The sequence below is a fragment of the Clarias gariepinus genome, chromosome 22 (genome assembly GCF_024256425.1).
Source record: "Clarias gariepinus isolate MV-2021 ecotype Netherlands chromosome 22, CGAR_prim_01v2, whole genome shotgun sequence".
Classification (NCBI taxonomy): Eukaryota; Metazoa; Chordata; class Actinopteri; order Siluriformes; family Clariidae; genus Clarias; species Clarias gariepinus.
Window position 1 is genome coordinate 3,166,811 of NC_071121.1, and position 15,070 is coordinate 3,181,880.

Sequence of the window (15,070 nt, forward strand, 5' to 3'; positions counted from 1 at the left end):
TATATAGCTCATGGCAGGATCTGGTCATTTTAGCTCATATCTCACTTTGGCAACTGTCATACATGATGCGCTCATATTTTCTATTATTAAGGCAATAACTAAAAACTAACTAAATAAAAAACACATTTTAGAATTTCTGTCGCATTATCTGCTAATGACCCGAGGCAGGACACGCCCACACGCCAATCACACGGAAATCAGTCCGGCTAATTTACATACTAGGCCACGCCCCCGGACAAGGAAACTCTTCAGAATGTTCTGGAAAGTGGGAGGAGTTTACATTTACCTCAGAAGAAGACTGTGTGGCCCTGACGACGAACGGGAGCATTTTGAAGAGAGAATCCAGGAGGACACACTGGGTAAGTTATTAAGTCTTATATAACTCTTATTCTGATAATATTAAACTAATATTAGTAAATATTTTCCTCACTTCAGCTAGCTCTTGTCAGCTTGTGTGACACATTGGCTTTCAATGCCATTTACATAGTTTAGGTAAATCATGCTAACATGCTGCCTTTCTGTATGTAGCACAAACATGATATTTCCCGGTGGCTAAGCTAATGCCTTATGGAGTTTACAGATGTTTATAAACGTTTTAATAAATAATCATTTATTATTATTATACTGTCTTATTATTTTTGTCTTTTCTAGATGCTACATTGAAGAAGTGGCCGGCAGCCACCCGAGGGCAGACAGGCACATCTATCAATTCAAAGCTCACATAGCTGAGAAAGTCCTCAAAATATATATGTTTTCTTCCTGTTGAGTTTTTTTGTCTAATTTTTGTTCTTTTACTATTTGATTGTTCTTAAAAAAATAAAAATAATAAATTTCTACATTTTGGGCTTTTATTTATGTTGTCTAACAGCTATGGATTTTAATAATTTTACTAATATCTAGGTAAAAATATAGGTGCATATATATGCACATAGGTACATATATGCACGTATATATGTACACATATATTTACATATAATATAGGAAAACGGCCAATTTTATATATGTCACATATATGTCTATATGGGTACATATATGCACGCACGCATATATGTACATATATGTACATTGGTCTGCTACAGCATGCAAAGAAAAATTGTGTTACTAACTGTATGGCAATCACATATAGGCTCGTTGGTCAGGTGTCTGGATACTTTTACCCATTTAGTTTATTACAAGTAACGGACAATCCACGACCAGCACAGAAATCCAATAACAAAACGCTGATTGGGTTCAGACTGGGGAAGGCGTTTCTCGCAATCACACTTCTCCAGGTATCTCCGTCAATGCCCACTTGTGCATTAAAGTCCCCCAGTGCATTAAAGTCCACTATGGTGTCCCCTACTGGGGCCCAGTGCAGGACTCCATTCAGGGTCTCCAAGGAGGCTGAATTGTTTGGTGGTGCATAAGCACAGACAACATCAGAGTGACCCCTCATGACCCTTAGGCATAGGGAGGCGTCCCTCTTGTCCATGAGGTAAATTTCAACATAGTGGCACTCAGCCAGGGACCTGTGAGTATCCCCACACCCGGCTAAAGTTAGGTTCAGCCTTTATTCATCACATTTACATTACCGCACAGTAAAATTCTTTATTTATTTTTACATACCCAAGCTTCCTGTTAGTAGACTGTGGTCAGAGCACAGGGTCAGCCAGTATATGACGCCCCTGGAGCAATAGGGTTAAGTGTTAAGGGCCTTGCTTAAGGGCCCAACAGCAGCAACCTGGTGGAGCTTAGGCTCGAACCACCGACCTTCCGATCAGTAACTCACAGCCAACACAGTGTTCTCTTCATTGTATGCAGTGGCGGACCGGCCATCTGGAGCACCGGGGGTTTTCCCAGTGGGCCCCTGGCCAATGTGGGCTAGCATTCAGTCATTACACAAATACATAAAAAAATGACAGAAACCATAATAATGCATCTTTTTTTTTTATGTTACCGCGATGTATTGCCCTCCCCCAATATTCTTAAGTTTGGTCTATTCCATCCGTGTTCTGAAACACCGACCTCTTCACTTTTATTTTATGGTGGGAGGGATATTAATCCTATCTCGATGCAGCAAATTTCTCTGAGCAAATTAACAATAATTTCCATAAATGAAAAGAAGGAAGAATAAAAGGTGGAGCTGAAAGTTACACACAAAAAAAAGAAAAAAAGCTTTTCTGACGGCTCTAACATTACGGTCAGGGATAGCGGGGCTGGATCCAGCAACCCACCACATCCCACATCATAATACATTGGCCCATTAAAGGTAAAACACATACTAGTATAAAAATATACCACAATACAAAAAGTTAAATAAAAAAAGTATTTTTTAGTAGTAGTAGTAGTATATTATTAGTGTCCAGTAGCACCAGTCTCACAGAGACCCAAGAGGGTTTATAAACAATTTGACAGCAAAATAAGACATTTTGGCAGTATTTATTTATTTATTTATTTATTTATTTCAAAAGATGCAAGACAATACTGCCAAAATGTATCATTTACAGTCTGTTAGAAAACATTCTGTGCATTGTCTCTTATTGAGTCACAAGTGTGAGTTAAAAAGCATTCATCACTCAAAGTTATTCAGATCAGTGTAAAGTTAGTATGATTTTGAAAGTGCTATACCTCCACCCGGCACAGTTTCATCCCAGTGGAACAATCTGACTACATGTGCAGTGCCATGAAAAAGTATTTGCCCCCTTTCAAATTTTTCACCTAAACACTTCGAGGAAAAGACAAATTGGCCTTTTTGTTTGTGAGATATTATGTTTAAATAGCATTGATTTCTACGAAAGCTCATTGCATTCACAAAAGAAAAAAAATCACGGGACTTATGTCATAATTATGACTTAATATCTCATAATTATGACTTACTATCTCATAATTATGACTTAATATCTCATAATTATGACTTACTAACTCATAATTATGACTTACTATCTCATAATTATGACTTACTAACTCATAATTATGACTTACTATCTCATAATTATGACTTAATATCTCATAATTATGACTTACTAACTCATAATTATGACTTAATATCTCATAATTATGACTTAGTATCTCATAATGAGATAGTAAGTCATAATTATGAGATAGTAAGTCATAATTATGAGATATTAAGTCATAATTATGAGATAGTAAGTCATAATTATGACATAACTCCCGTGATTTTTTTTTCCTTTTGTGAATGCAATGAGCTTCCGTAGAAAAAGAATCACGATTAAATAAAAATACTATTTGACCCTTTGCGGCCGCCGTAGCTTTGCTCCGCCCACTAGACGGCGGTGTTTCTGAATCATGCTAGCTACCAAATCAAGGTGACTTCTGTGCTTTTAACACTATTAAATTAAAAAAAAAGCGAGAGGGAGATTGTTTGTTATTAAGGAGAGTTATACGCGCGGATTATACATTTGACAAAGCTTAAATAATCATATATAAATGTAGTGATTGTATAAATTCCGAGGTAAACTATTAGCATTTGGCTTAATATATTCTGCTAGCACTAGCCGTGTGGGCTAACTCATAGTCCTTTAAGTTTTTGTTACTATGGCAACGCGTTTCGATTGTAGATTGCAGGTAATAAATTATCTCGCTGGTGAGTAGTTTCGTCTTTGGGGAAATATAAATATAAATGTTTCACAGAATCACGCTTTCGAGAAAAAAAAAACCGACTGTAGAGAGAAATTGGCAGCTAAAGGGCAGCGTTTTGTCTAATTAACATTTATTAAATATCTGATTACTGAGTAACACAGTCTGTATGCAGTGTCAAGATAAGATATACTTCCTAATTACATTTTTTGGTCGTTATTTGTTCTCCTTTAGTGTTTGTATCTATTAGAAAATGTATTTGTTTCCCTGAAGATAAAAGCCATGCCTTCAACATTGTGTTGCAAAATAATATGCAAAAATGTGACTAATTTGGGAATGAATATAATACCGTAACACAGAGAGGTGTGTGTTGGTTTGTTTTTGGATCATATTTGTATTAAACCGTTTCCCACAATGCCACATATGTCTAAAGTTGGTATCATCAATCAAACTGTTGACCTTCTCTTGTTTTAGATTAAATCACCGCCAGAATGAAGCTGGTGATCTGGAGGATTCTGAGTGAGGTTCTCCCAGTGCGCTCAGAGAATGCGTTCGCTAAGGGGAAACATCTGTGCAGGTGTGAATACGGTACCGTGATCGTCAGAAACCTGTCGCTGAGCTGCAACCTGGGAGGAAAAACGCAGGGAAGTTCCAAGAAGAAAGATTTGTCTGAGAAGAAGTTGGTATGTAAAGTGTGTGCTGGTGTTGGCCAAAACACTGTATTGGTGGAGATTTTATTTTTTTCTTTTATATGTTATACCTATAATACAGAAAATGTGTGCCAGAGAAACTGCCTCTGTAATGTATGCACCATGGAAGTGCCATTCTTGCTTCCCTAAACATTTTAAGGTGCTAAGCTGTATGGAGAGATGATTTTATATGTGCCCCCAGAAATGCCCATTTTCAGCGTTGTACTGTCTCGCTTCAAACAATTATAATACATTATTCCTGATTCTTTGTGACTATTGATACTCAAATTGGTGTAAGCTTGTAGAAGCATATGACCTGTAAAAAGGCTCACTGATGCACTTGGGGAGCGAAGGATGGGCCTGTAGTCCAATCCAATCGAAAACTAGTGTAGCTTAATTTAAGGAAATATTGGTTGTGATAGAAAGGTGTCAGAACACATCACTCTTATGGTGGCAAAAGGTGGGACCTACTCAATATTAGGCAGGTGGTTATATAGTTATAGCTTATCAGGGTGTATGCATGCATGAGAATAAGATATGTGTAAGCTTTACTTTGCGTACAAGTAGCTTTCACTATTCTCTAACATCACTGCAATGTATACATAAAGTCAGGAAGCTATCAAAATATTACAAAATCTAGAAAAATATGATATGGCAGTTGAGAAAATGTGTGGGCAGTTGAGAAAATGTGTGTATTCATGCTGTAAATAATAAACACCAAATTAAGTATGTATTAATCTACTTTTGCAGCCATTGGTTTACTGTATATAGGAGGTAACATCGGATTTGAATTTATTTTAAATATACAGGGGATGGACAATGAAACTGAAGCACTGGCCAATTTAGTGTTGGAGGATCAGCCTGGTGGCCAATCTTCACTGATTGCACATTCCACTAGTAAGAGCACAGTTTGAAGGTTTAATAAGCAGAGTAACAGCACAGTTTTGCTTAAATATTGCAATGGACACAACATTATGGATGACATTTTAAAGTTCTAAAGAGGACAAATTATTGGTGAGCATCTCGCTGCCAGATCTGTGACCAAGACAGCAAGTCTTTGTGATGTATCAAGAGCCACGGTATCCAGGGTTATGTCAGCATACCACCAAGAAGGACGAACCACATCCAGCAGAGGACACAAGAGGAAGCTGTCTGAAAGGGATGTCCGGGTGCTAACCCGATTGTTTCCAAAAAAAAAACATAAAACTACAGCTGCCCAACTCACTGCAAAATTAGATGTGCGCCTCAACTCTCCTGTTTCCACCAAAACTGTTCATCAGGGGCTCCACAGGGACAATGTACTTGGCTGGGCTGCTATAGCCAAACCTTTGGTCACTCGTCCGAATGCCAAACCTTTGTCGGTTTCAGTGGTGCCAGCAGCGAAAATCTTGGGCTGTGGACAATGTTAATCATGTATTGCTCTCTGATGAGTCCACCTTCACTGTCTTTCCCACATCTGAGAGAGTTCCGGTGTGAAGAAACCCCAAAGAGGCATACCATCAGACGGTTACATGCCCAGAGTGAAGCATGGGGTGGATCAGTGATGGTTTGGGCTATAATATCATGGCATTCCCTAGGCCCAATACTTGTGCTAGATGGGCGGAACCATTTTTGTTTTGGGGGAACGAGTCAGGAACCGCTTTTCTCCACCAGCATTATGTAGTGACCTGGACACTATTCTGTAAGAAGAAAGGTTCAAAATCCCTCTGGCCACTGTGCAGGACTTGTGTCTGTCATTCCCAAGACGGCTTGATGCTGTATTGGCTGCAAAAGGAGGCCCTACACCATACTAATAAATTATTGTGGTCTAAAACAAGGCGTTTAATTTTTATTGTTCAACCCCTGTATATAATAAATAGGAGCCATATTAAAATTACTATAAACAACAAAAACATTGACATTAAAGGATTTGAATGCTTTTTTTTTTATATTCCTTTTCCAATAACGGTGTTGGCCAAGATGGTGAACACACTATAAGATGTTCCATTATAATATTTTAGCCTTTATTTGTCACATATGCAGAAGTTCAATTTAATTCAGTTATAATTATATGGAGTTTTAAACAATGATAATTTTTGCAAAGCATCTTTACTGAAATATATATAAACGGTGAAAACAATTTATTATTTTTAAGCTGAAAACTCTCCTGTAAATAAGTTTCTACCCCTCAGGAACAATTCAGTGATGTTTAACTGCCTATCATAAATTTTTTTTACTCGGATATTACTTTTGAGAGATTTGCCGTAATAATAATAATAATAATGAGACGAAAAAGAAAAAATATTTACCTGTCCTTTTAATCTTTTCCAATTTATTCTCAGACACGTTATTTCGTGGACCAGCGCAGGGTAAAGTTCCAGGCCGGGTCAGGAGGAGACGGAGCCTGCAGCTTCCACAGTGAACCCCGCAAAGAGTGGGGCGGCCCGGATGGAGGCAACGGGGGTAACGGAGGCGACATTATCATAAAAGGTAATGCTGTTGTTTATGTTAATTAATTAAAAAAAAAATTTTGGTCCAAAAGATACCATACTTTTTTTTTATTATTATTATTATTATTATTATTATGTACTATTATAGTTTCTCTTTTATTCTACAGCAATCGTAACATCTTATCATTTCTGTTTTTTTTCTTTCTGTAGTAAACAAGCAGATAAAGTCTCTTTCTCTCATTTCATCTTCATATCGAGGAGAAAACGGAGAATCTGGGAGGAGTAAAAACTGCTATGGACGCAATGCCAGCTCAAAATACATATCAGTAAGTTAGATTTATAACAACTGCTACATGAGATACAAACAAACGTCCAAAAGGTTGAGCCCATTCTGACCTTATCCAAGTTAATGTTCTGTTCCAGAATATCATGATCCTGCTTGCTCTCAATCAATAAATAAATAAATGCACTGTACTTGGCTCAGCTTGAACCAATTGATGATCGAGTTTATTCTGATATCCTTATATTTATATCATATTAAATAGAACTATTTAGATCCCAACAAGTGTGTCAGCTACATATGGGAGGCTTTATTTATTGCAGGTGATTAATCTTTAATCACTTCTTAAATGACAGAGGAAAAGGAGGATTTTTAACCCACATACTACATTTTAAAGTCAAACTTAAACCAAGAAGAATGGCAAGAAGGTTTTATCCCCTTTTCTTGTGTACTATATATATATATATATATATATATATATGATCTGTCGCAGTTATGATGATGAAAGGGATTTTCTCAAGTTCACAGATTTGATTTGGACCTGGTGAGATCTTGAGATTATAGAAAATCAAAAAGGCCTCTTACAGAAAATGTTTGCTTTATGTATTAAGATAAAAAATGATTTATTGCTCTCGCAGAGGTGTTGTACGAAGTCCCAAAAGGTGTATTTATTTATTTATCTTGTGCACAGAAGATATTACCTTGTGAAAGCAAAATATTTTTCTTGTGAGAACAAGTTATCATCTTGTGTGCACACGTCTTCTATCTGCCCAAGTTTAAAGGAATGCTTTGGCATGAAAACTGCTGCTTTATTTCCGACTGCACTGACAGTTCGTTGATTTATAAAGAATATTTGGACTGCGAACGCTTTTAATGCTTGTGGTTATAAGATGAGCTTCTGTGCACACAAGATAAATAACTTGTTACCATGAGAAAAAAACAAAACAAAAACACGCACACAGCTGTTGGGAGCGGCTCCATATTTTTGTGGTGCCAGAGAAAGAAGTATAATACACTTCCTTTCACTCTGCTGCTCATCACTGTATTTTGTTGAATGAACACTTTAAAAACTGCTGGGTTAAAAAACAACCCAACCATAACCCAGCCACTGGGTCACTATTGGACAGAACACGTGCTGGGTTGTTTTGACCCAAGTGCTGGGTTTAACCATTTAACCCAGAATTCTGGGTTAGTCATCTGACCCAACCAGTGGGTTAAATGTTAAAGTGCTGGGTTATTTTATTTGACCCAAAGTGCTGGGTTGACACATTCCATTAGATTACATTTTTATTTTATTTTTTTCAAAAAAGACAAAGCTAAATATACACAACTTTACATAATGTAAATAGATACAGAATATGAAAATGTTAATAACTTAAATTAAAAAAAATGTCAGACAAAATTCTATAATCCCAAGGTGACCATTTGTTAAATATAAAATAAATGTAACATAAACACATAAAAACATTGTGTCCTTCATGTGGGATGAAAAAAACGTTGTTCTCAAAAATTTAACAGATGATGAGTACTCATGTCCATCAATCTGATCTACAGTATGCTGAAGAAACTCCCAGGTGGGAAGACACTGCTTTGTGTAGCTAACATTAACGGCCTCCACCAAAGAGTCTGTATCAATAGCATTGCCTTTAACAATGGGAAAGGTCTGTCAGGTTCCTCTTGTCTCATTCCCAAGGCACAAAACGTGGACAATGCTCCAGTCATCTCCATATTTTGCAGATATTTTTCCCATCATGTTGGTCCCCATCTGTGGGTTACACACCATCACTTAGTGTTGCAATGTAACTAACATTTACATTAAGCATTTTTGTTAAGGTCATACACTCACTCACTTACTCACTCATCTTCTATATCACTTTATCCTGTTTAAGGATATACATCTACACAAAAATACATAATGTGATCATAAATTTAGTGTATATTTCTGACTAATTCATCTCAGTAATGTGTGAGCGATAACAGGATACGGCTCTCCATCTGGATTTAAAACGAAACATTTACCTCTTTTCAAATTCCCAACAAACCCAAGATGAATACGATATTTAAGTGATGAATTTACAAATTATAATAAATATTTTATTCGGATGAAGAAAAAGCTCGTTTTAAACGATGATGCATTTATTGAATAATAAATAACAGAATGAAAAAAAAATTAACCCAACACCACCATATATTTAAGTTGAACAATAAACTATGCTTGCTCCTACCACAAATAAAAAAAAAAAAAAGTAAAAATTTACATTAACTTACCATAAAACACTGAGTGCTCTGAGTATGATCCAGTAAAAAGTGAAGAATCCAGGAAGTTCGCCAAAGAATAAACCAACTGCTGGGTGAAAATAACACAATCAGTTTTTTTTTTAACAGACAGAAACAGAAGACATATTAAGACCGTCATTAAACATACCCTGAAAGCTTCTTCTGACAACTTTAAAATATTATAAAATATGCCAACAGACTTTCCACACACAGCTCTAGTGAAGATTACTAGTAACTGACCTATAATTACATTTAGTAATTTGTTTTTTTATTTATTTGTGTGTGCTACAAACGCACTTTTCTCATAAAATACAATATAGCCGATTATTGGCAGAGAATTTAAAAACATGAACTCCCCACACCTCCATATCAAAGTGCGACTAAAAATGTGAAAAAAGCGAATGAACATGAAAATGAGCTTGCTCCTACCACAACTACAACATTTAAAAATTTGGTAAAAATTCATTATAACTTACCATAAAAGTGGTAACCACCAGCTTACCAACTTACCAGCTTTAAGTTTCCCTCGCTTCAGAAGTGAAGAATCCAGAAAGTTGTGACACGTCATGTCGTGTGTCAATTGCAAGAACGCAAAGAACAGACCACTTGGAAGTGCACACCTGAGGGTTTGAGGACACGGGGTATATTGCGAATGGAACGCAGCGTGCAGGATTCATCATACAGCCACGATATATTATACCATAACTGTATTATACCAGATTAAAAGATTGCCTTTTAGAAATAAACAAAGTGAAATAAATCCCGTTTTAACCACTGCAGAGACATCACAGCCAGTAGTAGTTTTTTAGAAGTTCTTCCCCAGGTGAGGCAGCGTTGGACGGCTGCATGAGCTCAGGGAACCTGTAATGCCTGGAGCTCAAATCTCTGAAATCGTTGGAGCAATTTTTAATAATGAAAGCTAATAACCGACAACCAGTTATCTTTACCAGCATAAACAACCCAACTTTTATTTTAAAACTTTTACCAGCATAAACAACCCAACAATTTGTTTACAAAAACAACCCAGCAATTAATACCAGCATAAACAACCCAACCTTGTGTTTACGGAAACAACCCAGCATTTTTTTGTGTATGGTCAGTTGTGTATGTAAGAAATGTTCTGTGTGTAGGTGCCCATAGGCACCGTGGTGAAGGAGCAGGGCAAAACAGTCGCCGATCTCGCTCATCACGGGCAGGAATATGTGGCTGTACATGGAGGAGGAGGAGGAAAAGGCAATCGCTTCTTTCTTTCCAATGAAAACAGAGCACCGATGACGACCACAGCCGGAGAACTAGGAGAAGAACGAGTGCTCCAGCTGGAACTGAGGACGATGGCACATGCTGGTTTGGTAAGGAGGGTAGGGGCTTAAGAGATGTACATTTATTTATCCTAATAGATTAGTGGTCATCCCCTTTACTATAACTGTATTTCATAAGCGATGCTAAGACATATGTCAAGCCTCTGAAATTTGCTTCTTTGGCTTTCTACTACAGAAAAAATGCGAACTAGATCACACTGCATGCAAAAGTTTTGTGCATAAAATTAAACAAAAACATCATAAAACCAAACAATAATGATGAAACAATTTGCCGATGTTTCGAAGCCTTTTCCAACATTCTTGATTTGTTGTTCCCTATATGATTGTGAGGACTGATTAATTGAGTTTTGATTGACCCTGTTGCTGAGATGCTGATGCTAATGCTGAATCAAAAAATCTAAAATCCTCTTTTTTACTTAAAATGCATCATGACTTACAAATTTTGTCTTCTTTCTGTAACTGATTTTTTCATAGTCACAAACCCTTGTTTACAGTTTTAATATATTTGTCTTACTTGATTCTTATTCACATTATTATTACTAATGTTTGTAGGTAGTGTTTTAAAAATTATGGCCAGAAGATGTCACTAGTGAGTCGAGTGTCAAAGTGTTTTCATTCATTCTCTACACTGCTAATCCTGTACCTGGTCATGGGAAGCGTGGGTACCCCCTGGACTGGGTCCTAATCCATTGCAGGTCTCACAAGCGCACACACTCACTCATTACAAGGCAACACCAATTAGCCGATCCTGAATGTTTTCAGTACTCAAAGAGTACCTGCAGGAAACGAAAAAAAAGCACAGAGAGAACATGCAACCTTCATGCCCATAGACCCGAAGTGGGAATCAAACCCCTTGTAGTTTCCAGCACAAATTGCTTTAAAAGTTTCAGTGTTTCTAATCAGAAGGTCAGGGGTTCTGTGCTCCAGGGGTGCTGTATCCTGGCTGAACCTGCGCTCAGACCCAAGCTTCCTAAATGGGATATGCATTGTGTGTCTGTGAATGTGTGTCTTCTCCCAGGTCGGGTTTCCTAATGCAGGAAAGTCATCGTTGCTGAGAGCGATCTCAAATGCTCGTCCTGCTGTAGCAGCTTATCCCTTCACCACGCTAAATCCACACGTAGGCGTGGTCAAGTACAGAGATCACGAGCAACTGGCAGGTACGCAAATGGCGCTGATCAACATTACAATATCGGCATAGCCTATAGACATCTCATATCTTAAGCAACTAGCAATAGCACGGTTATTATATAAACCAATTACTAAATTCTACTTTGGTTTAAAACTTCAAGTGCTTTTTTTAAACGGCACATATTGTGACTTTCACCCAGTTAGGTTTGTTTTTGTTGGACATTTAAAAAATTTTTTTAAGAAAAAGTAGTTTTATTTTCAAGTGAATCGTATGTAATGTAAAGTTTGAATCCTCTTAGCTATAAGTATATTAAAATTAATGTTTTAAACATTATATACATTGAATATAATTTTCATGTGTTTTTCATATGAAATATGAATTTCAAATATGATTTCAATCTTTTAAAAATATCATAGTAGAAATAAAAAAAAAAAAAAAAAAAAAAAAATATATATATATATATATATATATATATATAGATAGATATTTGTTACAATATCACGCATCCTTTGTATAGGAAATTATATATTATATATTACAATCTATTTTATATTGGTACCATCTAAATAAATAAATTCTCTCTCTCTCTCTCTTACTCTCGCTGTGTTTTGATTCAGTCGCTGATATCCCCGGTATAATCCGCGGCGCTCACCTGAACCGCGGCCTCGGTTTGTCTTTCTTGCGTCACATCGAGCGCTGTCGCTTCCTGCTCTTCGTGTTGGACATGTCGTCTCCCGCACCATGGGATGAGCTGCAGAGTCTGCGTTTCGAGCTAGATCAGTACGAACAGGGTCTCTCTCAGCGTCCTCATGCTATCGTGGCCAATAAAATGGACCTGAGCGGCACAAAGGAAAAACTCCAGGAGCTGAGGAGACGAGTGGAGAAGCGCATCATCCCTCTCTCTGCCCTGACGGGAAATAACACAGAGGAGCTGATCATCCATCTGAGGGAGCTCTACGATGACCATACGGGAGAGACAATGTTTAGCTGGTAGACATAAGGGGAAAAATTTTATAGGTTGAATACCTTACTTTTTGTACATCTTGATTCTCTATTAAAGAAGTAATATTTATTTTTTCTACATTAGACATGCAGTTTGTGGTTATTAACTGGAAGATCTCTTAGATGTTGGCTATATTAGCTTCATAGCTTTAGTACAAAAAAAAAAACACTTCGGAAGCTAATTTTGGACAAAGAATTTTTGTGATTTTAGATTTATATTTTGGTATATTGACTTTTTTCCCAATGTGTTTATTCAAGTTTGAGCCACCTCCTTACATGTTCCTAATGATTAAAAAAAAATTAAAGCTGCAAACATTTATATATTTTTCTGTTATGATCGTTAAAGTTTTAAAAAGTGATAAACACTTTTTTAAACCCCTGAACTCTTGTCATAGAAGTTGAGACTAGGTAGAAAAAAACATGGATTTTTTGGAAATTTCCAGAAAGGATGATTAGTCATATTATTAAGTATAATTAGATTCCTGACATGTTCTAATACCTGTATAATTGCAGCATAACAGTGTTTCTGTAACATTGGCACATTAACTAATTCAGAATGACGTTTACAGTGACTAGAGTCAAGTTACATAAGCAGCTCATATTCCCTAGATGTTCGGCCTCTGTACTTACAGCAAACTCTATTAACCTCTCACCACCACCAGAGCTGACCAGTTATAAAATGTTTATTCTAGAAAAAAGCCTTCAGATTCACCAAATATGAATTTTAATTAAACCAATCCATATAAGACAATTCATATTCACATGTCAAATTCTAGCTGTGTATGGGTTAAAGTAGAGTTAGAACTGGCATTTTTCGCTAAACCTAAAACAATTTCTTATATTTAATATTATTATTTTTTATTATTGAAGTTTTCAATGGTTATTTCGCAGAGACACCATTAACTTGTCCATAGAGGCATAAGGGCAAATGGTAACGATAAATTTACATATAGTCTCTTGAAAATGTAAAAAAATAAATAAATAATAAAATAAATAAAGAATAAATCTGGTTTAGTTTCTATTCAGTCACTCAAAGATACTATTGCTAAACTGAAACCATTTTTTTCTCCATATGATGCTATTCATCCTAGATTTTTAAGACAAATCATTGATTCAGGTGGACCGGGCCTAGTATCCTTTTTTAATAAATTCCCTTTCAACAGGCGTGGTTCCTACTAATTTGAAAGTGGCTACTACAGTATCACTCCTCTCCTCAAGAAGCTCTCACTCGATCCGTCTGTTCTAAAAAAATGATCGTCCTATCTCTGTTCTACCATTTGTGTCTAAGGTCTTGGAAAAGATTGTATTTCTTGAACTCCAATCTTTTCTTGCTTTAAACAGTTTGTTTAAGCATTTTCAATCTGGTTTTAAGGCGGCCTACAGTACTGAATCAGCCCTCTTGAGAGTGCTAAACGACATCCTTTTAGCCACTGATACGGGGGATTCTGTGGTCCTTGTTCTTTTAGATTTATCAGCTGCTTTTGACACTATCAGTCACTCAATATTACTACATAGACTAGAGTCTTGGGTGGGTCTCTCTGGCATAGTCTTAAAGTGGTTTCAGTCAGTTTTATCTGACAGAAAATATGTGGTTAAGATGAGGAGATTTTTCCTCATCGACGACCTCTTTTCCCTGTGGTCTTCCACAAGGCTCTGTGCTGGCTCCCACTCTATTTTCATTGTACATGCTACCTCTGGGCTTCATTTTTAGAAAACACTTTTACGCAAATCTACTTACCTTTTAGGAAAATTATGGCCTGGCCATGACTACTTTGTTATCCTGTTTAGATGAAGTTAAATCTTGGTTATCTCATAATTTTTTATCCCTTAATGAAAAGAAAACTGAGTTGATAGTTTTTGGCCCTTCGGAACACATGAAGGCCCCTGATCTTGATCTGGGTCCTCTATCAGCCTTTCGATCCTCTCAGGTTCGGAATTTAGGTTTCCTGTTAGATGATTCACTAGAACTTGAGAAACAAATCTCTACCGTGATTGGATCTCGTTTTTATCAGCTACATACGCTCGCAAAGATTAGACCTTTTCTCACTGATAAGACTCTAGAGATGGCCATTTATGCTTTCATTACAACCTGCCTTGACTATTGCAACTCTCTTATGGTATTTCTAAATCTCAAAAATCGCCCGTATTCAACTGGTCCAGAACGCCGCTGCTAAATTTCTTTTGAAAAAGAAAAAAAAGGGATCATGTGACTCCTCTTTTGAAAGCCCTTCATTGGCTGCCTGTTCCATTCAGAATAAATTTAAAAATTTTACTATTTGTTTTTAAATCGTTACACCAGCAAGCACCCATTTACTTATCTGAATTGCTGCACCATCATACCCCCCTGAGAAGTCAGAACCTCCTCTTAA

At 36.7% G+C, this 15,070-nt stretch overlaps 1 protein-coding gene across 2 annotated transcripts; it reads left to right on the top strand.

Annotated features, from left to right (window-relative positions):
• Window positions 1–3,241: 3,241 nt before the first annotated feature.
• mtg2 (mitochondrial ribosome-associated GTPase 2) lies at window positions 3,242–12,785 on the top strand. Of its 2 annotated transcripts, none has more exons than XM_053481793.1 (7): window positions 3,242–3,305; window positions 4,051–4,259; window positions 6,587–6,734; window positions 6,905–7,020; window positions 10,382–10,600; window positions 11,589–11,727; window positions 12,317–12,785. In XM_053481793.1, the coding sequence occupies exons 2-7, from the start codon at window positions 4,068–4,070 to the stop codon at window positions 12,691–12,693; spliced, it is 1,191 nt and encodes a 396-aa protein (XP_053337768.1). In that variant the 5' UTR covers window positions 3,242–3,305; window positions 4,051–4,067; the 3' UTR covers window positions 12,694–12,785. The 2 variants fall into 2 exon arrangements, with proteins under 2 accessions (XP_053337768.1, XP_053337767.1); XM_053481792.1 differs by lacking the exon at window positions 3,242–3,305 and adding an exon at window positions 3,919–3,939.
• The last annotated feature ends 2,285 nt before the right edge of the window (window positions 12,786–15,070 follow it).

What these genes read in the sequence shown, in the direction of transcription:
- mtg2 (XM_053481793.1), top strand. Translation starts at nt 4,068, where the DNA reads ATGAAGCTGGTGATCTGGAGGATTCTGAGTGAGGTTCTCCCAGTGCGC. An exon ending in ATTTGTCTGAGAAGAAGTTG is followed by an intron (nt 4,260 to 6,586) that starts GTATGTAAAGTG and finishes ATTTATTCTCAG; the next exon opens with ACACGTTATTTCGTGGACCA. An exon ending in CGATGGCACATGCTGGTTTG is followed by an intron (nt 10,601 to 11,588) that starts GTAAGGAGGGTA and finishes GTCTTCTCCCAG; the next exon opens with GTCGGGTTTCCTAATGCAGG.